This window comes from Spea bombifrons, chromosome 5 (genome assembly GCF_027358695.1).
Source record: "Spea bombifrons isolate aSpeBom1 chromosome 5, aSpeBom1.2.pri, whole genome shotgun sequence".
Taxonomy (NCBI): Eukaryota; Metazoa; Chordata; class Amphibia; order Anura; family Pelobatidae; genus Spea; species Spea bombifrons.
The window spans coordinates 14538934-14563936 of record NC_071091.1 but is presented as its reverse complement, the minus strand read 5'-3'; the positions used below and the strand labels follow the sequence as shown (position 1 = coordinate 14563936).

The following is a 25003-nucleotide window of genomic DNA, read 5'->3' as shown; positions in this document are numbered from 1 at the left end:
TCTTATCAGTTTCCGATGTGCTGTTGCATGTTACATTTGTTTCAATGTTACTGTGCATTAACAGTGCTGTCAGACTCCAGCTGCAGTGTTTAATGATTTTATTAACAGATCTTCTTAAAACATACTGTATAAACTTCAACTCCAACTTCTACTCAGTGCACATGTGTCTCATCCCCTTAACTACATCCTGGTTAACTGCAGTGCAACACATATTAAACTTCCCCCCTGGAACCAAACCCTCTCTTTGGTTCCATACATATTGATACATCTTTTCCCTTTTGGGAAAGTTGATCTCTTTATAGTTCCATTCCAGAAGGAATATGAATTCCTCTCTTCTGGTGGTGCTGAGCATTAGTCTACATAATCATTTAGATATGTTGGTTTTCGGATAGATCTCCCACTTTTAGTTTGGTTGTTTCTAGATTCCTGTGGTTGTTCAGGCATGGTTCTGTTGTCACCCTGTAGCACATCTGTGTCTGATATCTCAATGTTTGTTTCTTCTCGAACTTCTGCTGGGCTATTTTCCAATGACGGCAGATTTGTATTCTCGAAGTGAGATTCTTCTTGGGTTCTTTGAGGCATGTAGCGTCCAGTACCTCTTAGATGCCTCCTATTTCTTCTCAGAACTTGTCCTGACTCCGTCACCACTTCATATGACCTGATTCCTACAGGAGCTCGTAGGCATGCTTTACGCCACTCTTTTCCTTGGTTTGTTGGAGGCTGTACCCACACATGTTCACCAACATTTAGAGGCTGCAGGTCTTTGGCTCCCCTGTTGTATTGAGCAGCTTGCAATGCACGCTGATTCCTGCATAGGTTTTGGTGCCGTCCATTCATCACATGATCCTGTCGTAATAGACTCCCTCTCATCGGGAGTAATGATTTGGTTCTTCGACCCATCAGTCTTTGCGCAGGACTACACTCCAGGCCTTGTGTTGGCGTGTTTCGATGATCTAACAATGCTAGGTAAGGATCGTTTCCGGATGACATAGCCTTTTGCAATAGTCTCTTGGCTGTCTTTACTGCAGACTCCACTTTCCCATTGCTCTGAGGATATCCTGGTGACGAGGTAACATGTTCAAAATCCCAATCTTTACTGAAGTCTTTAAACTCTGTTGCTATAAACTGGGGTCCATTATCGGAACATACAGTATCTGGGATTCCATATCTGGCAAAATGGGCCTTCAATTTTCGTATTACTGTAGTAGATCTTGTATCATGCAGATGGTCTATCTCCCAGAAGTTAGAGTCATAATCCACTGATATTAAATATTCCTTTCCATTAAATGTGAACAAATCAATGCCAAGCTTTTCCCACGGTCTAGTTGGGATCTCATGAGGAATTAATGTCTCTTTCTGTTGTCTAGTATCAAATGATCGACATATGTCACATTGGTCAATATATTCTTTCAACTGTGCATTCATTCCTGGCCAGTAAACACTCTCCCTGGCTCTCCGTAGACATCCTTCCACACCAAAATGTGAAGAATGTATCCGAGACATAATATCCGCTCGAAGATCTGATGGAATAACTACTCGCTCACCTTTGAATAGAATACCATCCTGTACACTCAGTTCATCACGTATGTGGTAAAATGGCAATGCTTCCAGGGGTACCTGCTCCTTTGCATGAGGCCATCCCCTTAAAACAATTTGCTTCACTGCTTGTAAAGACCTGTCTTTATCCGTGCTTTGTTGTATAGCGACCAGTCTCCTGTTTGAGATGGGTAGATATTGGAGCATGTTTATAGTTTCAATCTGGTGCTCCACAGAGCCCTCCATGGAACCTTCTTTTAGATAAGCTCTACTCAATGTGTCTGCCACTACCAGAGACTTCCCCGGGCAGTATCTGATACAAGCATCATACATCTGAAGCCGTAACATCATACGCTGAAGACGTCTGGGTGCTTTAAGTAAGGGTTTCTTCATAATGCTTTCAAGGGGCTTATGGTCCGATTGTACAGCTGCTGTCTGCCCAAATGTGAATTGGTGGAATTTTTCCATTCCAAAGAGGATTGCTAACAGCTCCTTCTCTATCTGTGCATAACCTTGCTCTGTCTCCGTCATTGCTCTGCTTGCAAAAGCTATTGGTTGTTTACCTTGCATAAGCACTGCTCCCAGACCTTTCTCTGATGCATCACATTGGAGTTCTAATGGTTCATCTGGGTTATAAAACTGAAGTACAGGTGCACTGCTGATTTTTGATTTAATCTGCTGAAATGCCTCTTCCTGCACATCAGTCCACTCCCATACTGCATTCTTTTGGGTTAGTTGTCGCAGTGGTTCAGCAGCACCAGAAATGTTCTCACAAAACCTTGAGAGATAGTTTACCATCCCTAAAAATCTCTGTACTCCTTTAACATCCAAAGGTCTGGGCATTTCAGTAATGGCTTTTACCTTGTTTGGGTCTGCTCGAAGTCCCTTGGCTGACAACAAGTGTCCAATATACGGCACTTCAGGTTTTCTTAACTGGAATTTTTCTGGATTTAGTTTGATGTGTTTTTCTCTACAACGTTCTAGCAAGTTCTTCAACTTTTTATCATGATCATGAATGGCTTCGGCCTCGGTATCTCCTTCTCCTACAATCAGAATATCATCTGCAATTATCCGGATACCTGGTAGCCCTTCCAATGCATGATTTAGTTTTCGCTGGAACACTTCTGGGGCGGGGCTGATACCCATAGGCATTCGAATCCAGCGGTAACGGCCAAAAGGGGTAGAAAAAGTGGTCAAATAGCTAGATTCTTCCTCTAATTCAATATGCCAAAATCCACTCTTTACATCGCACACTGAAAAAATCTTTGCTCTTGCTAGATCTGGTAGTATGTCATCAATTGTTGGCAAAGGATAATGGCTTCGTTTCAAAGCCTTGTTCAGAGGCTTAGGGTCAATGCAAATTCTTAACTTCCCTGATGGTTTTTTCACCACTACCATACTACTAATCCAGTCTGTGCTTCTCTCTACAGGGGTAATAATACCCTGATTCTCTAAACAGGTAAGTTCCTCTCTAAGGGGTTTAAGTAACGACAAAGGAACCTTTCTTTTTGGAAGTCTAACAGGCTGTACAAGATCATCCACTTCCAATTTCAGTTTTCCTTCTAGACAGCCCACTCCTTGAAAAATATCTGCATACTCTTTATTGATGGCTGGCCAACCCCACCCAGCGGCATGTGGTAGGTCACCATCTTGTTCCACATTCAGGATATTTTGGTGCTGCACCGAGATCAGTCCCATTGCCTGTATAGCTCTACTTCCCAGTATAGGGTGACACACATCCGTGTCAATTACGACAAACTCGGCCTGATACAATTTCTGATTGCATGGGTTTCTTATTTTGAGTTTACATAACCCTACTGGTTTCAGTGTGCTCTTATTGTACATCCGTAGCAACTTATCACATGGTACTATTTTGGATTTGTCTTTTACCAACCTTTCTGGTATGACATTACAGTCTGCTCCACAGTCCATTTGGAATCTAACAGCCTCCTGGTTGATTAGCATAGTAGCAAATAAAGCTGATGGAAATCTGCTTACTGTTTTCTTCAATGCACAAATCTGAAAAGCTGGTTCCAAAGTCAGACCTAGAATGTCTTCATATTGCTCTGAGTCTTCTGACTCCTTATAAACAGCTTGTACTGCTGGCTTTCTGTGTTGTGTATTGGTACGGCACTGGTTAATAAAATGATTGGCTTTACCGCACCCTCTACATTGTTGTCCAAATGCTGGGCATTTCTCTTTCAGTCTCTCATGACGCTTCCCACAATATATACACTGTATCATCTTGTCTGGAGTCATTGACATTCTGCTGTGACCCTTCCTAAGGGTGTACCTTGTTTCCATCCCGTGGACTGACACGGCACTGGCACTGGAACCCTCTAGGAGCTGCGCCCTTGCTTTAGACAGCTCAGCAGCTCTACCTATTTGTACACATTTTTCCAGTGTTAAATCCACTTCTCTCAGTAGGCATTCTCTGAGTTTAGAGTCCCTTGTGCCACATACAATCCTGTCCCTTATTAATGAGTCTCTGATATTACCAAAGTTGCAAGTAGCTGCCAGTGTACGCAGCTCTGTGGCATATGCATCTATTCCTTCCTCTTCCCTCTGATTCCGTGAAAAAAAATGATATCTTTCCACAGTCTCATTTTGCTTTGGTTCACAATAATCATCAAATACTTTCATTAGCTGTGCTAGTGAGGGAGCTGCCACTCCAGGGAGAAGGGTGTCTTTAACCTCTCTGCCTTTGTCCCCAAGTAAGTACAGGAACAGTTTTACCTTCAGCTCCTCTGGTTTGCCAGTCATGGTGAGGTCTGTGTATATTAGAATTTCTTCTTTCCATTTCCTCCATGCCTGAGACAGATTCCTTGCCTGAAAATCCAGCAAACCTGGTGGTTTTAGACCTTCCATATCTGCTCTTAGTATAGTGCTCAAATATCTGCTGCCACCATGTTTCAATGTTACTGTGCATTAACAGTGCTGTCAGACTCCAGCTGCAGTGTTTAATGATTTTATTAACAGATCTTCTTAAAACATACTGTATAAACTTCAACTCCAACTTCTACTCAGTGCACATGTGTCTCATCCCCTTAACTACATCCTGGTTAACTGCAGTGCAACACATATTAAACTTCCCCCCTGGAACCAAACCCTCTCTTTGGTTCCATACATATTGATACAACATTGACTTACTCGCTCATAAAAAATGCAGGACTTCCTGAAGACTCTGTAAAGTCAGAGCCATTTGGAATCCACAGAGGAGCCTTGACAAATCAGCATTTTTCTTGATTTGGTTTATTACAAATGTTTTGCAATTTATGGGAACCAAGAACCTGGTATCATTGGGTATGTATCTGAGGACATTCTGTTGTTAGCTTCTTGCCCAAGTTGTCCCATTTATTTGCTCCAACTTTTATGGAGGATTAGGGGGGCTTCATCATCACGCAATTTGTAGCCAGAGTGATCCAGATCACTATTTGCTAACATAAGTACCAGGTGCCAAGTATACTCCTGCCCGACACCTACCAACATTTCAGATCGCCAAAAAGAGACACTTTTGTTTTAGGTGGTGTGGTTGAAGGTTTGGCACAGGGGCACGACATTATCCAGACTATTTAAGTACTATTGTTTCCTATAGTAACTGTTTATAAGGCATTTCTAATACATTTTACATAGATGATTTTATATATGCCTTTTCTGTATTATATATATATATATATATATATATATATATATATATATATATATATACATTATTGTGAGTTTTAGGGCTGTAGAAAGCTATGATAGACTCCAAGCTACTCAGAGATGGCTCCAGCCTGGCTGCCAAACAAAAATAGCACAGGTAGGAACTCCATTGTTTAACTAATCCCAATAATAGGATTGCTGCCAGGGAAATTAAAGGTTGGGTTGGGTTGTATACATGTATCTGTTTATCTATGTTCATGCAATTCTGTGCATATATGAGGCTATGGTTTACAACAATAAAATGTTCATTATTGTGCTACTCCATTGAAGGTACACTTATTGGGTACACATGGCAGGGTTCCAAGGTGTGCATGCTGACTGGTACCGGAAGTGATTGCAGGGACATCTGGGTGATCTCTGGGAGTGACTGCAGCTCTCTTGGTGAACCCGTTACAGTCTCATGTCCACCAAACATTTCTGACTGCATAGAAAACAGGGACATCGGGGGAGGAAGGATTTGGGTCCAAAAGCAGGACTGTCCCTCCTAAAGAGTGACACTTGGGAAGTATCCTTCCACATTATGTCCAATTAAATGAAAATTTGTTATTACCATATATCGTGCTCTCCTGTTTAGCCGGGATGTTGAAGGCTTGATATCTATAAAGTATATTGGTGAAGAGCAAATATGCTCCGCATTATTGTTAATGGCCGCACAGAATATTGATTGTGTGTTATAAATGCTTAATAACTATATTATGCTTCATAAATGTATTATATTGTTGCATAATAAATCATTCTAGGTATCAAAACTGAGTGCTTATTGATTGCCTTCAAAGGCTTTGTTAAGGTCATTCTGACATTTTAGATGGTCATTATGTTATTATAAATGTAATGAATCTGTTTTTTATATTTAAAAAGTATGCATAAAAACAGATGGTAAAATATTAATTGAACAAGGATATGACAGCCTCCACCGATGAGCGTCCCTTGGCCTTAATGTCACCTTCCCAACCACCAATGAACTCACAGGTCACAAAGTCCCACAGAAGTCTCAGCAAAGCCGCGTCCCCTAGTAAAATACATTGAGTGCCGTGAACCAAGGTTGTTATTGATATATCGGCCCAATGTATTTGACCATGGATGTTATTCATTAATATCGCTATATGTTAATCCTATAGTATTAAGGTGAAATGGGTATGCTGTACGACACCTTTCCATTCTAAGTCTTCTAAACACAATAAGGGGTGCATTTTATAAGATAGCTGTTCTTCTAGAGTCCAGCTTGTGATCATTAGTGCAGAGACACATGAACTTGGCGTTTTCAGCATATATAATAACTGCAATTATTAGTCATGTTTTTGTCGGTTTTCCAAGGTTGATCATCAAAGAGACCCCACTGTCGGGCTGCTGCTAGGGATCACGGTCTGACAGTGTAAGATACACCCTGTAGGTGTCGTGTGTGCATGTCAATCATTTTATAAAGAGTTAATTTGTTACTGGACTGATATATTTATGGAAGAACTTGTCATTAGCAAATGATTGCATTGCCATATGAAACATTTTGGATCCATCTGATTTTTACATATTGCTGACCACCCCTTACAAAGTGCATTAGTAGAGATGTATAAACCTAATTAAGTCATTGATTTCCTTCCGTGAGTTTATACATTCCACATAATGCGAGGTAGCGTTATAGGTGGTCGTCAGGAACGTGTATTTTAAATGTGCCCTGGGAAAAATGGCTGATATGGCAACCCTATTTTTTCAGTACTTTACTTTTGGTATAAATAGATAATGGCAAATAATATTTCTTTTTTTTTTTTGCTATTTTGCAGTGATTTGCTGTCTTCAGATTACTTGGAAAGACATATTACAGAGGATGGCACAATAGTGGAAATCAAAGTAAGTGAAAGCTGTAAGATTCTGACTTTTGAGAACTTGTTAGATGTTGTGCGTCCTGCTGAAGTGGAGTATAAGCCCCCAAAATAGTCTGCCCTGTACGTTTTCTAGCAAAAAAGCCCCCCATGCAATCACAGACTTCAAGGTGTTAAAAATCCTTCTAAGATACACCTTTAAGCATAAATCCACCCAATTTAGATAAAACTCAGTTGCTGTATTGGGCTACACAAATAGGATAATTGATATGACTTTGGCATCTGTATTTTTTTAAATATTCCAACAAGCTAGAATGATATCCAGCTGTAATCTAGACAGTGGTAGATCAGGAATAATTATATCTTGAAATAGAACTGACCTGGTCTATAAACCTTTTTAAATGACAGAACAGGGACACTTCCAGAAATGCATCATTTGTCAAAAGCAGTTATTCAGCTTTAACTCTTCATTTTCTGAACTTACCTGAATATCCTGAAAAGTAAAAGTCTTTAGATGTGCAGAAATGATGCAACTTCCCTGGGCGATTATGTAATTGTAAATGCTCTTTAGGGTATACCTTGAAATTAGATAAACTCTCGGGGATTGACCCAGAGCTTCAAAGTGAAGCCCTGCTTCCCAGAGTCTCCGGATCACTTTCTTCTTTCTCCAGGTCAGGCCCACTCGCTGACCACTTTCCCTTCTACTCAGTATTGTTTGGGGCTTGCTCTGCCCCATGCTGGGCTAGCCCCACCCACATGTACAGGTAACCACACCCATGAAGCCACTCCCATAGAAAAGGGAGACCTTTGGGTAATCTGCCTTGGGATATTGTATTGTTCAATGGTGCTTCTTCTTTTTATTAAAAAGAAGAGCAAGGGCATCAAATGCGTTGGGTATAAGGAAAGAAATAAAAATGAGGAGGTGTTTATTGAGTTAAATGAGAAGTAGGTGGGGTTATTATTAAATCCCTCCCTCTTTTGCCTTTCACTACACCCCAACGGCGTATTACGTACATTTAAAAGGTGATTAGATGATTTAAAAGGTCAAGATTTCTTGGCGCATATTTATCTAGGCCTGACCCAGGCAGCACCCCTATCCATCCCCTCCAAGACCGCTGACCTCACCGTGGAACGCCGGTACATGATGTCATATATTGATGCTCTTTGACGTAAATGCATAGCCCCTTTTAAAAAGCCCACTGGGCACAGCCTCTATAGTTTGGAGAGATCAGAGCAGTGGCCCACTGGAGGGGGTTCAATTGCCCAAGAGGGTGATCTGCTGTCAGTTTTTACCCCCCCCTGGCCTGTTTACCAAGATCAATATACCTTTCTGCTTCTGAAAAGCCAGGAACCTGCTGGTAAACACAAAAAGTTTATCACATAAAATCATTGCGTTTTTAAGGATTCATAATAACAGGGCGCGATTATTACAGTAATTGGGATTTAAAGCTATTGACACTCTCCATTCCTACATTTTAATAAGTGGCTTTTTGGAGTTTAAGCAGAAAGTTGTTCTTGAAGGCCTTATAGGTGCCCCATTGTTGCCCAACTCCAGAATGGCGCTGCCATGTTTCTTTCTGACAATGTTTTCCTTTTCATGCTGTCATTTCTTTAATAAATTAACCATAAATCGATATAAAAACTTACATAGTTCATTTCAACAGTGATGTTGTAAGTAGGTTAAAAAGCACTACACATTCTGTGACACACTTTTCATTTTCGGCCTGTTCTAACTATGGTTTGCCGGTGACAAATCACTCACATTAATAAGTCTATGAATATACACCGTGATTCATGTATTTTGTTTTGGGATACAGTACTGAGCAAAAGATTTAGGCAAGTGTGAAAAACTGCTGTAAAGTTACACTGCTAGTTAGTATTTTTTTTATCAATCAACACAATTGACGCACAAAAGAAACAGGCAATGCTGAGGACCGTAAAGGCACTGGTCGGCCAAGGAAACTTAGTGACACTGATGTTGGATGAGAAGGCCTGGCTCATGATCTCCATTCCATTCAAATAACATCATGTATATAACATGAAAACAGAGTTACATGAAGACAGGTGGGCTATTTTCATTTTTCAAACAGCTGCCTTTATGAAAAGACCATCCTATTAAACTGTAATGGAAGAATAATAGCATGGAAAATAAGGCAAGCACATTTTCTTTTCAGCACTGGTGTCATTACATGAATCTACCATATCTACAAAACTAGTGTAGCTAGAAATATGGAATCACTTCTTATAATATATGATAAAATGTTGTCTTTTCCTTGCAGAATAGCTTTATTATTAAACCACATTATAGTGGAACTGGACATGGAACTTGCACACACCTGAAGACATGGGACATTTACTGTGTTATGAGTCAACATGTACCTATGGGTTATATCCCACCCCCTTGCACTTGCATGGAGAGAAATAATGTGAATGTAAAGCTGACATTCAACAATTATAACCATTAAAGTGCATGTGATGACTTGAGTGTCCCTGTAAGCAATTAATAATAATAATAAATAATAATATTATTATTATTGCAAGCAGCTGCCATTAAGTAATTGAAAGACATTTCCAATTTTTCATATTACCTTTGGGTTTATCAAAATCACAAGTTGCTAAGAGAAATTTAGCTTTTTTTGTGTTTTCCTTAGAAACTTATAAGTCAGCTTGTATGATTAAAACGAATATTTGATACCCTGTAAATACCCTAGCGTCATCTTTATTTAGATAGCATTTTTTTTACTGTGAGAATTTGGAATGTTTTATTTATCCAGAGCCAAGCCTTTCCATCAAGGCAGCATGTGGTTATGGAAATGCAGTCCAAATCTCCCTATTGTTCATTTACAACCATGGCAAGAAGGACCTGCCAGCTGCAGCGAATCCCTGTAATTGGGGGGAATTACTTATGCACTGGGTGAAGAACGTGAGCTGAACCTTCAATAAACTTACAAAGAATGGAGAACAAAAACATTGATTCATAAAAGAAGAGGGTAAAAGACTGAAAGGAGGACCAATACCGCTCTAGAAGTGACGTCATCTTGGCTTCAGTTCCATAAAGTGCAGCAATGAGAATATGTTTGAGGATTTTTTTTTTTCTTTTTAATAATTTTTACATGTCTAACGCTCTTCTAGAGGTTCCAGGATTAGTTGTGCGAGTGGTACGCTGTTTCTTAGCATGTTTTGGGGAAGCCTTTCTACTGTAGATGTAATTAAAAAAAGAAGTACACCAAGTGCTTAACCCTACACCTGCCTACTACACAAACTAAATAATAATTAGCGCAAACCTCAAATCAAATATATATATAATATAGTAACCTGGAAAAAAAAATTGATTTTCAGGTAGAGCTTCTGTGTCTTAATAGTAATTCATGTAAATAAAAAATAAACAGAAATATATTGTAATATTTCAAGCCAAGTGTGTCTGGGTCCTTTAATAATTGCAGAGTGCATTTATTACAGACACACTTGGATTGAAATACTCCAATATATTTCTGTTTAGTTTTTTATATGTATGAATTACTATTAAGACACAGAAGTTCTACCTGCAAATCGAAATTTGATCTTTGATGAGCAAAGGTCTACAACCCCAGAAGCCTACATGGGAATTCTCTGGGTTTGACCCGGAGTCTCCGAGTGAAGCGCGGCAATCCTGAGAGTTTGTTTCTTATTCTTATTCTCCAGCCAGGGGAGCTGCTTTTAACAACCCCCCACTCCCTGCTCACTTTGCCTCCTTCTATTTGCCCACTTCTGGCCTCGGCCTTTGCCTCGACTTCTAGACAAATTTGGCTTCTTCAGTGGTGGAGGAAAACGAGATCAGAGAGACAGTGGTCAAGACTTTTGTAATATTATCCTAATGAGAAAAACGGTCCTTAATATCTATTACTGGCATTCTAGCACTAAGCTGGAGACTAGGCTTAGCATTCTGGAAACAAGAGGATTGTGACGGCTCTGGCCTTACTGGCACAGATATCTTCAATATATATATCCGGTTACAGTACATTAACAAAAAGTGATGCGTGCAGCGGTTACAAGTCAATAGGAGATAAGCATGCCCATAAACATAATGCAAATATATATATGTATAGAGAGAGGGGGAGGGGACATTGTTAAAGGGGCAGCGATGCCCAGTTTACTTTAATTTCAGATGGCATACACACAAAATCTACTATTTTACAATGAAAGATAATGGTTTGGTTTCCCGTTACTGTATAGAATGATAATAATAACGAGCATATAACAAGTGGCATGGGGCGGAATCAGCGGACGTATACACCCTTTTCCTTGAAGTTGACCTAAACCCACAAAAGCCAACCTTCTTAAGCCCAGTTTAAATTGGATACATTCTAAATCGAATGATTAGCGCTGAGAATGCATGCACGAAAGCTGGATGACTTGTTTTTAAAGAAGAGGGGTAGATTGTGCGGGCGCATTAACATAGTTGGTACCTGCTTTGTGGTTTTTTTTTATAAGCACCAATTATTTGTGGAATTTTAGGCCATTTGTAATTACAATGAGTTCAACATATATGATAGTCGCAGACAGGGGCATTAGGGCAGGCCTGCCATGAAGAGCAGGAGTGTAGCGGGGTAAATGTTACGTGATCCCGCCGTAGCAGCAGTAACAGATATGTTGTGAATGAGTGGAGGGAGTGTGTGTGTGCATGGGGCCAAAAAGATCTTCAAGCAGTGGAGGACATTTTATAATATTATATTATTATATTATATTATAATGGTGTAGCTTAGGAAATCATAGGACTGTGCTGAATCTGAGGCAGGCCCTCCACATCTCACAACAAATTCACGAAAAATTTGAATTTTCCTGACCTGAAGGCAAGACCATAGACTAAATAATGTTTCCGTGCCGTCATATTCATTGTTTCTATGCTTCTGTGCTCTTTGTGTATCTTTCACGTCTATATATCTGCTTGTTTATTCTAATGGAGATGACAGGGAGGAAGAAACGGAATGGATGTCTGTTTCAGACATCCATTCCGTCAGCCTATCCTTCATTGGCAAGGCAATTTTCCCCAGTTGCATCTCGATGTACAATCTATGATAGTTAGTACCATTAGGCGCGTGGTATGGACGTTACTACGGCTAAAAATGCCGGAGCTTAACCTTAAAAAGGGACCCTTTAGTATAAAAAAATAAAAGGCAAATCATGTGCTAAAAGCCCAGTCACTACACAGTATTCATCACTCCAGATCAGTAAGAATACCCTGGAGTAAAATGAATCACAGATCCTATATTTTATAGTATTATTATTATTATCTTTTATTTATATAGCGCCAACAAATTCCGTAGTGCTGTACAATGGCTGGACAGGACAAAACAAGTAGTATATAACATAACAGTTAGACCTGAGGTGAGGAGGGCCCTGATCAAAGGAGCATACAGTCTAGAGGGATACTAAACAAACCTAAGTGATCTAACTGTTATGTTATATACTACTTGACTTCTATAATTAGCTAGTAGCTTAGAATGTCCCCTCTTAAAGTCTAAACTCTTAGTATAACAAAATCACCTAACATTTTGTCCTTATTAACTCCTATCGGCTTTACCCCTTCATAAACATTCACTGCCTGATCCCAAGAGGTGCTTCAGCCAATCAGTGACCTGGAACGGCCTCCTAGCACGTTTCCCAGGATCTCTTGGAGATCTGTATGAGATCAGTATGCCGTTATTAAAATGATATAGTTACTGTAAATTCACTGTACTTTTCCACCATGCGTCCCCTAATATTTTTCTCTCTCTCTGAGAGCCGCTGATTTTTTTCGAGACCCGACGTGTTACACATTTTACAGTCTGAGACGGGCAGGTGTAGAAAAGTAGAGGCTGAATTATATATTGTTTTACTTCTGAACAGTCTTATAACTCGGTAATAGCTTATGACGGATATCATATTAAAAACTAGGCTCTTAGGGAAAGATTTCAATGTCTTTGCGTTATATGACATAATTGTGTTATAAAATATCATTGTGCTTATCGCTCGGCTGGAAGAAGAGTTTGGTAACGGGAAGTGATTTTCATATCTGTTGCCCAGAGGTTCACATTAGTGAATACGGCTTGCTTTAAATTGCTGGTCATTGCCTATCTGGACTCCCCAGTATTTGGCCCTTGGCCCTTGCCAGATTTTTCAGGGTATATCTGGCCATCTAAAGGGAACTCGCGTAACTAAATTAATTTATCAAAAACACTTTCGTTTGGAAATCAGTGTAACTATTTTGCAGAGATTTAGAGATATTTTAAGTCCTCAGGCCTGATTTAAGTGGCAAAAAGGCAGCAGCACTAGCAACTTAACAGGAAGCAATTACTAAATAATAATAATTTGGTTAATTTAGCAAATTTTATTTATTTGGCATTAAGACACTCTGCTCCCTCATAGCGTGGGCTTCTGTTACTTATATATCGCTTATTTCCCTGTATAAAACCCATCACTTAGGTTTGTTTAGTATCCCTCTAGATTGTAAGCTCGTTTGATCAGGGCCCTCCTCATCTGTTGTCTCTGTAAGTCAATTTGTTATGTTACATACGACTTGTTTTGTCCTGTCCACCCATTGTACAGCGCTACGGAATTTGTTGGCGCTATATAAATAAAAGATAATAATAATAATAATACTATAAAATATAGGATCTGTGATTCATTTTACTCCAGGGTATTCTTACTGATCTGGAGTAATGAATACTGTGTAGCGACTGGGTTTTTAGCACATGATTTGCCTTTTATTTTTTCTACTAAAGGGTCCCTTTTTAAGGTTCAGCTCCGTAGTAACGTCCATACCACGTGCCTAATGGTACTAACTATCAAATTCATAGATTGTACATCAAGATGCAACTGGGGAAAATTGCCTTGCCAATGAAGGATAGGCTGTTTGCCCGATGCATAGAGGCATGGGCTGGCGTGGGAATCTTGGCACCGGCTCCGTAACAACATAAAAACAGCATCTGCTACCATCAGAAGTCTTTTTTCTCTCTTTCTCCAGAAAGCGTTGTAACAGGTTTGAGTGGGAAGTGGGTCGAATGTTCCATGTGCCATTTCTGCGTGTACCGATTGGCCATGCAAAGCCAACCTTATATTAATACATTTCAGATCGCATACAGATCTTCACTAAATATTCAAATTAAAAAGGGTAATAAAAAAGCGGACTTTGTGGCAGCCCCCAGCAGTGACTATAAAATGCTGCTTTCTACATCAAACCAGGCCTCATTTTTTGCGAAGAGTTTCAAATTGGATCAGAAATACATCTAGAAGTCATTTAATCCCCTTGTTTATGAAGACCATGCATTTCAAACTGGCCATTTTAGCTCGATATGTTTTCTTCGAGTTATGATGTCACACATAAGTTACAGAACTCGCCACCAGAAAATACCCTCCCGTAAAAAACAAGAAAATTTGCAATGAAAGAAAAATTCTCACTAGAGAAGTATGCACCATGGAGAATGCCCCTTTTTAATACATCTGTAAATTATAGTAATTTTGTTAAATATATTTAGTTATACATAAACTCTTTAAGGGAAGGGGAGAATGGAATCTTTATTGAATGGAGTGAGGCTGCGGTAGATTATAAGTGAGTGGCGGTATATGCCATTTGCACTGAAGGGATAAAGAATGCGCCATCCGCATGATTCTTCTTTTCCACTCAATATTACCCTCTTGTGGCTGTGGAGGTGTACTGCGGATACTCGGGATAATACTAAAACTAGGGGGGTCTGAGGAGTGTGGGGTCTGAGGAGTTTTACTTTACTGAGAGGGCAGTAGATAAGTGGAACAGTTCCCCAGCAGAAGTGGTTACAGCTCTGCAATGGGCATGTCTGGTAATGGAGGGGTTGATTCTCTGAAATTGTTCATGTATGGTAATGGAGGGGTTAATCATCTGAAACTGCTTATGTCTGGTAATAGAAGGGTTAATTCTCAGAAACGGCTCATGTCTGGTAATGACTGTATGGATATTATAATAGAAACATATTATTAAACCTGAAATCAACATGGTTCCCAAGATTTCCCAATGTGTAAATGTTATGGGTATGTGATGGTGTGTGTGTTTATACATCATATATATCCTATATATATTATACACCTGTGTGTCGTATCCATTTAACGTGCATTTAAATGTGGCTATACGTTATAGCCTTTATTGACCCTGCTTTTGTGTGGCCCCTGGTTGCCGCAGACATTATTACAGGTCTGCAGTTTCTTCTGACCCCGGGTTGTTTCTTCTGGGAGACTCCTGTCTTTGCTGCATGTCTGGAGCAGATGGCGCGGCCGCCTGCATGTTCTCCGTTTTAATTATTACCGAGTTTTCTGAGTCCTCCGAGGATTCTTTATACTGATCCGGCTCTGCTCGCCATGACAGATAGCACCCTTCTCTCCTATGTACTCTATTTAATGATATATTATTGTTCATATGATGTAAAATAGGGGTAATTGCAGAATAACAGCACTCAGAGGCAGGCAGCGCAGCAAGACAGCTATTTTATGAAGCGAGTGAAATGCTAACTATTAAGTAGAAGACACAATGCAGATAATAATCTCCAAGTCAACAGTTTGTAGAATTAAGAAGCCTAACACGTGTTTTTAGGAAGATCTAGATCCAGACATTTCCATAAAAATTCCAGCGTTGGGTCCCATATCTTGTGTACAGCCAAGTTATTTTTGGGGATCTCTTAGAGGCTGAAAGTTCCCCCTATCAGGCATTTTGGAACTACAGCACCCCCACCACGCCTGAAGAACCATTCCTTGTATTCATGTATTTTGCATATAAGTTTTGTATGTTTAGATGCCAACAAGTTAAATGATACCAGGTATCTGTAAGGATTGTGTGACCCTACAAACAGCCCCTAAGCGTTACCTACTTTTGACCAAATTACCTTTTAGCTGTTAGATAAAGTTACCGGAGGTGAGCACGCTTGGCTTAAACCCACTTAGCATGACCGCATTTCCGTTTTGATATTCTGGCAGTAGGCTCATGCCAGTCACACGGACACGCATGCTCTTCTGACTATTTTCATCTATCCATTCTCGGCATTATGAATGCTTATCTTTTATAAGATGATTCTTGGAAGTAGGTAAGGCTGGGTCCCAATCTGGGGCATCCCCACCAAATCTGCTACCTCCTACGTATAGACATCCATGCATATACACTCCTTTACACATACGGTATCTTTTAAATATACACGCTATCGTTCCCACATCAATGTTTGTGCTTATAAATAATAATAATAGGGGGTTGATTCTTCAAATACATTGTATCTGAAATATTAATTGAAGGAGGCAGAAGACAGCAGTGTACACTGAAAGTTTTAATCAACGTAAATAAAAACACTTTACACGTGTAAAAGGCGCAAGCTGTGCCACAGTTGCACCAGTTTGGTTTGGTGGTATTTTTTTCACACTACTGGTAGGTGACAACAAGGCTGGTCACCTCAGGGTGGTGATCAGAGAGAACGTATGTTGTTATAACACATGTAGGCTCATTCCATCCAATGACGCATTTTACATCACGACGTGAAAGATAAGTCCTGACTCCAATAGTGTCACTAAATGAAGCTTCCAAACCAAGACTCTGTGATAGGAAAGAGGATTGCGAAAACTAAACACAGAGTGTGGTAAAATGGTTCAAAGGAATTGTAATAATTCTTTTCTTTTCTTGTTTAGGGTGGGGAACATTGCTATTACCAGGGTAAAATACGAGGATTACCCAGATCGTTTGTGGCTCTGTCAACTTGCCACGGACTTCAGTAAGTGTTTTATGCTGCATGATATTGCATGACATGCTATGAAATTCACGTGTGACGCTATATTCTATGGTAAGAACACTGTTTAAGTGACATTGTTGCTTTTGTTAACTAAAGATTGTATCTGCTTTTCAACTGATGGCACCTTGGAAGTGAAATGTCTCAGCGGGGCTTAATCCTGAACCCTACTGCCTAGCCTGGCCATCGGGGAAACTGGGCAAATGTCAAGTGGGTTGGTGCCCGATGGCAGACTCGCTTACCTCTACTCGGACATTAATATGCAGTGCAAGTCTGGGCCCCTGTTCTTAAAAGGGACATTCTGAAGAAAAGCTGTAGAAGCTAAATTAGTTTACATTAGAAATAACGCTTCAGAGGGGATAGGATTATTAGATGAATACGTAGAGGGACAGTACCAGCTGCTCTCTGATGACCCGTTCATTAACAGGACTGTGCAAAGAACAAGAGGTCATCCATTCAGACATTGAAGAAAATAATTTTCACTTAAAGGAACGACAAAGGGCCTTTACAGTAAGAGCAGACATTGGGCTATCAAATTCAAGAAATGGGCTTGATAACAAAGAACATCCAAAAATATAATTGGATAGGATTAGTTAAAACTTGTTGATCCAGTAAGAAATCAGATTGCCATTTTGGAGTCATTTTAAAGGCACAATATATATATATATTTTTTTTTTCTTCTTCTGGATCAAAAGCAAGGTTGAACTAGATGGGCCTGTCTTTTTCTTCTTATGGAAATTACTCTGTTATTACTGATGCTGCATATCCAGTCCTTAGCGTGCAGCTGCCAGCTAGATACAAAAGACTGCAGAGCTTTAGAGCTCTGACATACGAGAAGACATAAAATAGATATATACAAACGAGAAGACGTGTCGCTGCTCGCCTTCCCCTCCTATCCAGACAACTAGCTGACGACATTTGCTGCTCATACCTGCAAACAGGTTTCCTAGATTTCACCACACGCTTCAAGGGCCAATAAGGCAGTTTCTTTATCTCCGTGGATTGAGTGGCTTCCATCTCCAACTTGTTTCCTGTTAGAATTGTCCACATGGGCCGCAAACAATTTTTGTTTTTGGTGCATTCCTTTTAGGATAACCATTTTCGTTTCCTGTCCTTTTTGGATGGACTTTTTTTGATTTGTAGATGAAATTAGTTGTTGCTCACTCTCATTCTCTCTACCTTCTCCGTCTCCTGGCTCTCCACTGCATTATCCTGGCCCTTTCTGAATGGCTCCGGTACAAGGGCGGAGACTCTGCACACACCCTCTCCCATGATTGGAGGAATGGGGAAGAGGCTGTCCCCTGTAGTGTGCGCCGAGGCTCCTCTCTGTTGCAGAAGTACCCAGAGGCCACAATAATAAAGATGGATCTATGGAGAAAGAGAAGCGTTCCTGCATGTGGGATAGGAAGAACTTTGTGTAAACTTCTTAGAAAATCGGAGGCACGCCAGCAGCTGTAAAAGTTGCTGTTCCAAACTAACTCATTTTTCTTTAACCAAGTAAAATTTTGCCTTATTCATAATTTTGCTGGGAACACTTAACTGTCACGTGACACAAAAAGGAAGGAACTGATTTTGCTATAGGAACTGGGGGGGGGGTGTGTGTGAAAGATTGTGTTAGTTTTACGTGATTAGTTAAGTGGAAAGGTTTTAATTTTTTTTTGTTGTTAGGTATACTAGAGAGTGCATTTAAAATGTTAAATGTTTCGGTGGTAGACTCCATGCCTTAAACATAACATATGAAGCATTGGTACGATGAATTTTTTGGGAAATCTGTGCTGTGAACGTATGTAATACAGTTTTCAATACAAACACACTGCCATTATTTTTCTTTGTAATCTATATTGGTATTATTATTAATGATGTGGTCACACCTGGCTCTCTGAAGGATAGCGGGGTATAAATGGCTTGTTGTCGACGGGGATATCGCAAGTATAATAAACATGGGCACAGTTAGGTAGATTTAAATATTTGTTACATGGTGACGGTTTTAATGGTTGATGTGTTACATGTATATTGTTGGTTAAGCATGGATTCATGGATTATACATATATATTTCACACAGTGGGATGTTCTGTGATGGAAATCAAACGTATCTCATTGAGCCAGGAGAGAATTATCAGCCAAATGTAAGTATGTGATTAAACGGTAAACATGTCGCTATGCCAAGCTACAATATATGTTCTAAACTTACTGTTTTGATGGGATATGTCCAAGAACTTTTTGCCTTCTGGGAATTTAACTCCCAGACCCGGCACTCAACCTCTCCCTGAGCTTAATGCTGGCTTCATCATCAGCAAGACCCTATTATCACCTTTTGGCTGATCTTATCTCCAGCTTTCATTGCCTTTGCCATCTTGTGTCTATTTGCAAAAGATGTTATCAAGCAGGTAGAGGAGTTTACATGGGAAGGACATGAAATTGAACATAATAGAAGAACATCAACAAATAATGGAATAGGGACATTCTATATTCTGCTATTGGGATAAATATGACCACTTTTCAAACTTTACACCAGAACTATGTGTTACTATGTGAATTTTATGGGCTGTCAGTGTTCGCTTGACTGCTACCTCTTAGTCTCTTCTCAAAACTACTGTATTTTATCGCTGCTTACATCAGAGTAACTTTTCAGCAGGGAGCTTTAGGTATTTTGTGTCCTCCGGTAGTAGCGTTGCGATTGGCCCTGTAGTATGTGTAGATAATATAGGGAGATTGAACGTTAGGTTACTGAGAGGGTGGTAGATAAGACTATACTGAATCTAAGAGCAGACCAAGGACTGATTAAGGTTTCAGTCTTTCATTGATTTGCCTTAAAATTTTATGGTTCTATGTTTCTACCTCGCTGAATACCTGTACATTATGTAAGCGCAGGTTTACAGGTGTATCGTCATGTCACAGGGTCTAAATACACCCCTTTCTGTTGATTCAGGGTTTTATTATAATGATTAAGCATCCCGTTTATTCCACAGGTTTAAACTAAACTTTTATTCACCAAGCACTCCACGGTAGCAACATTTCATTTCGCACATGTGCAATTAGGAGCATGTAAACATAGTTATCTTACAAAATTAAGCATCTGACGGTTAAGTGGAAAAAATACAAGCAAGACAACAATATTCATAAAGCAGCAGGAGACTGAAAATAAAAAAAGTTTCAAAACAGTATTAATTACACGTAAATACCTAGATTATAATCTCATCAATGAAACATTTCAGCTGCTTTCTGTACCTTTAAACCTATGACGTTTCTATTTACAAGTTACCCAACTCTTATTGGCCCGTACTTAAAGAAACAGTTAAATATTTCCAAATAAAGACTGATAACGGTACCACAGGCTATGTTCAGCCTGTTTTAAGGAGATAGAGAACCAGGTGATTGCCCATTCCTGTGTGAGAAGATAACCACCGACGGCTAATCAGCTGGTATGGGTTAGGATTCCCATGACACTCAGCCAGCCAGGACATTAGCCGCATATCATGGAGGTCCAAAATAGACGGACTAGTAAAACGTAGCCACCTTCCTCAGTGTGACGTATTGGTCCATGCTTTTCATTTTTAGAAAAAACAAGAATCATCTGGTTGGTCTTTAACGGTCTTATGAGATAAAAATGAAACATGCCATAAAGTGGTCCACAAAAAAAAAATGCAGAATATACATATTACTCAATTATACAAAAAAATAATTCACAAATATGAAGATAGAGATGTAACACGTATCAACGTCTGTAGATATAAGAAACGCATGCAGGTTTCTAAGCTGTGTGTGTGACGACAGGGATGTCTATCTCAATAGCGGACAGACGGGACCGTGAGGAATATGATGGGGGGACGTAGCTGTGCATGCCGGGCACATGTGAATAGAGGGGCTGCCAAAATGGCGATGGCAGAGACTTGCAGGCGCAATACCATAAAAACAATAGGAGGGCAGTAACAAACATCCCGCCAGCACTGCCGATGGCCACAAACACAGCAATGTCATAGCTGAAGTACGGTCCATACTTGTGGATGAGAACGTTGTTATAAAAAATAACCCAGATAGATGGTGTAATGCTCATTACTCCCGCCAGAACATACAACAAGCCTGCCACGAGATGGCAGCCAGCGCTATTGACAAGACACTTCGTAAGCTTAAGGTTGGGCACACTGGAGCTAAAGGTGGTGTTACATATTCCGGTCAGACACAGTATGAGGGCAGAGGCAGCCGTCAAAATGCTTAAGGGCAGAGCAAACTGAAGAACACGGATGTCCAGCTGATCCACGCTAGCGTACCAGTCGGTATCATACATCATGCAGTCTCTGCTCCACTCCAAGCGAGTGCATTTCACCCAGAGGCCAATGCTGACTGTCAGGTTCTTCTCATTCCTGTTGAAGGTGTAAAGTTTCATTTGCCTCCACTGGGGAAGCAGGGTGGCAGCAAAGAGTCCAGCTATAGAAGCTGTCCCACATACAAAGGCAAGGAGGGTCACCGCGTGGACTTCCTGGCAGCCCATTGTCCTCTCCGTACAAATGGCAACTCTAGACAAACAAACAAACAAAAAAATTACAATTACATGCAGGAGAGCCTAATGTACCAATCAGGACTATGTTAATGTACTTAGTAAATAATTAAATTATGCATTTTAAATATCAAAACAGCTAATCCCTCTCGCTGATATCAACAGGACTGCTTTCTACATATGCAAGCCAGAGGTCTCGTTAGACCTCCTGGAAATCTCACAGAGAGTACCTGTGCATATAATGCTGAGCAGAAGGCATATAGTGAGAGGTCGGCCCATCAGACCCATTACAGAGATATTTCAAATGTGAACCTTAGGGTACGACCACGCACTACAACACACGCTTACACCAAATGATGCTTTCTGATTCACTTCTCCTGCCATCTGGAAAATGGGTAGTTTGACAGTATGGGTAAAAGGCAGCTTCTGTTAGTCACAGGTTGTTAGATCTACTCGTGTATCACATGTTGGAAACATTACAAAGTCAAGGTCTACAGACGGGGTGAAAAAAACATCACTTATTCAGAATAGAATATAAAACGTGACCTGGGTGCATTTAAATAGCAGATGCTAAATGAACCCCCTTGTTCAGTAACTGTTTCTGGAAGTCGCATGTACGCGACAAGGAACACGCTCAGTTTCTCTTATTTACTACCATCGCAATCCTTAATCTCATGGAAGGCTTACAAATAACTGGCCAAGGTGTGTAAAGTGTTAATAAATTGGCCCCTCTTACAACTCCAATTCTTGAGAATGTAAGGAAAGGGGGCATAGAGACTAAAGGAAGTTGTGATTGGTCAATGATCTGCATAGTGCACAAATGGTACAACTGATTAACCCCTTCTACTTGTTTGCAACATGTTGCAAGTGAAAAAAATGGCCTCCTGTGATATTTAGCTATCCTGGAATACACATCATTGAGCTGAACCACCTATTTATTACCGTTGGTAAAGAGATGTTTGGGGGTGTATCCTACGCCAGGGCACAGCAAGCAATCCGTAGACAAGCAATCGCTTGCGCTTTTAACGCCATGAAAAGGGAGGGCTGGACATGACACCGAGTCATTATACATCCTTGGCAGCAAACTCTCCCTTTCCCTGCCAAACCTTGTTCTTCATCTGCTGCTGAAATGAATTCAGGAACCTGCCGGCGCTTGTTAATAACCTCACGATAGTTTTAGGGCTGATGTGACATGAATATCAGTGGGAATCACCAAACACCTGGCCATTTACCTGAAAACAGAGCAGGACCTGATGGGTAACTGGGTCCTAAGCACGTCAAACCGTGTACGTCCTCCGACTGCTGTCCCCGTTTCAGGGGCAATGAGAAAACGTGATAGCGGCAGAGCGCCAATTCACGCCCTCGTACGGTTTAGGGTCCCTCTAAATCAGGTGGGCTGTATAAGGATAATGAGGAATAGACTTTGCCCCCAATTGCTGAAACTGTAATCATTGGCACCTCTCCCATGATTACAGAAAATGTCAACCTATTTAGAGCTATTCCATTAAATCAGGAACTCATTTCAGATACTTAAGAGTTAAAAAAAATATATATAGTAAATCTTATGTATGTTTTATATACAAATGCTGCAGTGTTTGAATCTGACGTTACTTTCTGCTGTAATTGTAAAAGCCACGTCCGCATAGAGAAATAACCACTGATAGCCTATTAACGAATTACATCTCGATGCTTAGAGATTATATTGTACATACGTGTGAATGTACACTGCTATATAATTCACATGTTTAACATTGTGGTTTAAACTGCATTAATATCTAGATTGCTTAGTTTTAGAAGGACTCTGGTTCTTCGGTGTGTAACCTCAGGGGTTATGTATCCGTGTAGTCACCAAAAGGATCTTTTTCGGTCTATCGCTAACCCATTTGGATTCCCATTGTCCTTTACTCATGACCAGTACTGTGTCTTCTACATGAAGTATATGCCGTTTACTGCCACGGATCCAGTAAGAATCACTAAGGATGAACATCCCAAATTATTTTGGCATTGAGATGAAAGAGGGAGCTGGAGAAGTAAAAGGTGATCCATAATTTGGGGACTTTAAATACCCCTTTACCTTGTCCAGAAACCCTTCTATCCCCATTACACAGACTGCCCAGTCTTACATCCATCTAAAAAGCCAAAACACATGTGTGACCCACAGAATGCCAGCTCTTCTACATACCAAGCCCTAGTACATAAGACTATACAAACACCCTGCCTTATTACCGTGATGGGTGTTAAACGCCCGGTGGAAGAGTGTTATCCAAAATAAAGATACAAAGACAGACCATCTTGAAACAGGTGGTACAGCACTGTATACACTGCAGCTCTCCTCCCCGACCCGGGGAATGTTTAACCATGACCTCCCCCTATATATACACATAGGGTGTACATGCAGTGACCCTCTAATAAACACGGGGTATTAGGATTTAGCCTGCAACCTGCTGCTTCTACCCTGACCGATTACATTGAGTATCCAGTCAATTCACTCATATAACCGCATTGCCAAAAGCTGCTGCGACATATTACCGGTCTATTCACTAAATCCATCGCCATAAAAAAAACATTTAGCAATCACCTACCGGAGACACACGCATAGACTGCTAACGCTGGGCAATCCCGGCGCTCGTACTCCTACGCATCGCACTGCGCATGCCTGGCGTTCCCGAGAGGTGGCTGCTAGGAGTGTAGTCTGTCAGGCACTTCCTGACACTGATGAGGTTTTTCTTTGGACTGCATTTCCCGTGAACCCTCGCTTCTCAAGTTCCAGTAGGGAGTGTCCCGCTCCAATTTTTAGCAGTGACGAGTGCGGGGTGTTTATTTACCCTTGGAGAACGTTTAATATGTGGGCAGGGAAATAATGCAGTATTTTAGGGGGTGTGAATATATAATACCTGCTATATTATAAGTGTGCTTATCTTTCCCCAAATGCGCAAATGGTTATAGAAACTGTGTTGCCGCAGTAATAGAACATCAATATCCTTACACCGGGTGCATTCCTCTTACTGCTTCTCCACTAATCTAAGTATTCAGAAATCATCAACTTAAAGGAAATAACGTGATGTAGTCAATTACATTTCCATGGGTGTCATCAGGATTTTTTCCAGGGGGCAAAATACCCCCCCACACACACACACAGTTGCCCTTCCCCACCCCAATACCTCCTTACCTGCCCCCCATTGATTTTCTTTGTTGGCTCAGGAGAGCGGTTTCATTTTAGTTACCCATTAATAGGAAAACTGATATGACTGCAGTAGTAGTAGCAACAGGAAAACTTTTGTTTACAATAGCTGGGGTGGTAAAGATCAGTCACAACTACCCCAGTCTACAGTTTCTGTGGTATTCAGCCAGTAATGGTGTATATTATGTATAATAATATGTATAATACTGTATATCATGGGAAGGGCAGTTAGTGTGTGGTGTCAGACTATAACTACAATTCCCATGAAGTTCAGTTTTGCGTTTTTTTTCCACACATATTTTATTTATAGCTCCTGGTATATGTCGCTGTCACCTAATATGTGTTCAGCGATACCCCACATGCTAAAAGGCCACATTTGGGACGTGTGCATTTTTATAAATTGGAAATTAGACATGTGGTCATCCTTCCCCATGTGTTAATTGGGACATTGTTGAACCCAACCAATTCAATTTACCCCATCAAATCATACATTTTTTAAAAGTAGACACCCCATTAACGT

General features: G+C 40.4%; 2 protein-coding genes across 7 annotated transcripts in view; one reads left to right on the top strand and one right to left on the bottom strand.

Annotated features, from left to right (window-relative positions):
• The window catches only part of ADAM22 (ADAM metallopeptidase domain 22), a 65952-nt gene that overhangs the window by 14024 nt on the left and 26925 nt on the right, over positions 1-25003 (top strand). For all 6 annotated transcript variants that reach the window (XM_053466226.1, XM_053466225.1, XM_053466227.1 and 3 more), the window contains exons 4-6: positions 7017-7083; positions 16710-16792; positions 18870-18933. In XM_053466226.1, the coding sequence (XP_053322201.1) occupies positions 7017-7083; positions 16710-16792; positions 18870-18933 (214 nt within the window). The remainder of the gene's footprint in view (positions 1-7016; positions 7084-16709; positions 16793-18869; positions 18934-25003) is intronic.
• CLDN12 (claudin 12) lies at positions 20498-23942 on the bottom strand. The gene is made up of 2 exons (XM_053466228.1): positions 23885-23942; positions 20498-21321 (listed from the first exon to the last, which is right to left on the bottom strand). Exon 2 carries the CDS (start codon positions 21294-21296, stop codon positions 20559-20561), a length of 738 nt encoding a protein of 245 aa, XP_053322203.1. The 5' UTR covers positions 21297-21321; positions 23885-23942; the 3' UTR covers positions 20498-20558.

Coding starts and splice junctions, on each gene's coding strand:
- CLDN12 (XM_053466228.1), bottom strand. CDS start 21,296: ATGGGCTGCCAGGAAGTCCACGCGGTGACCCTCCTTGCCTTTGTATGT.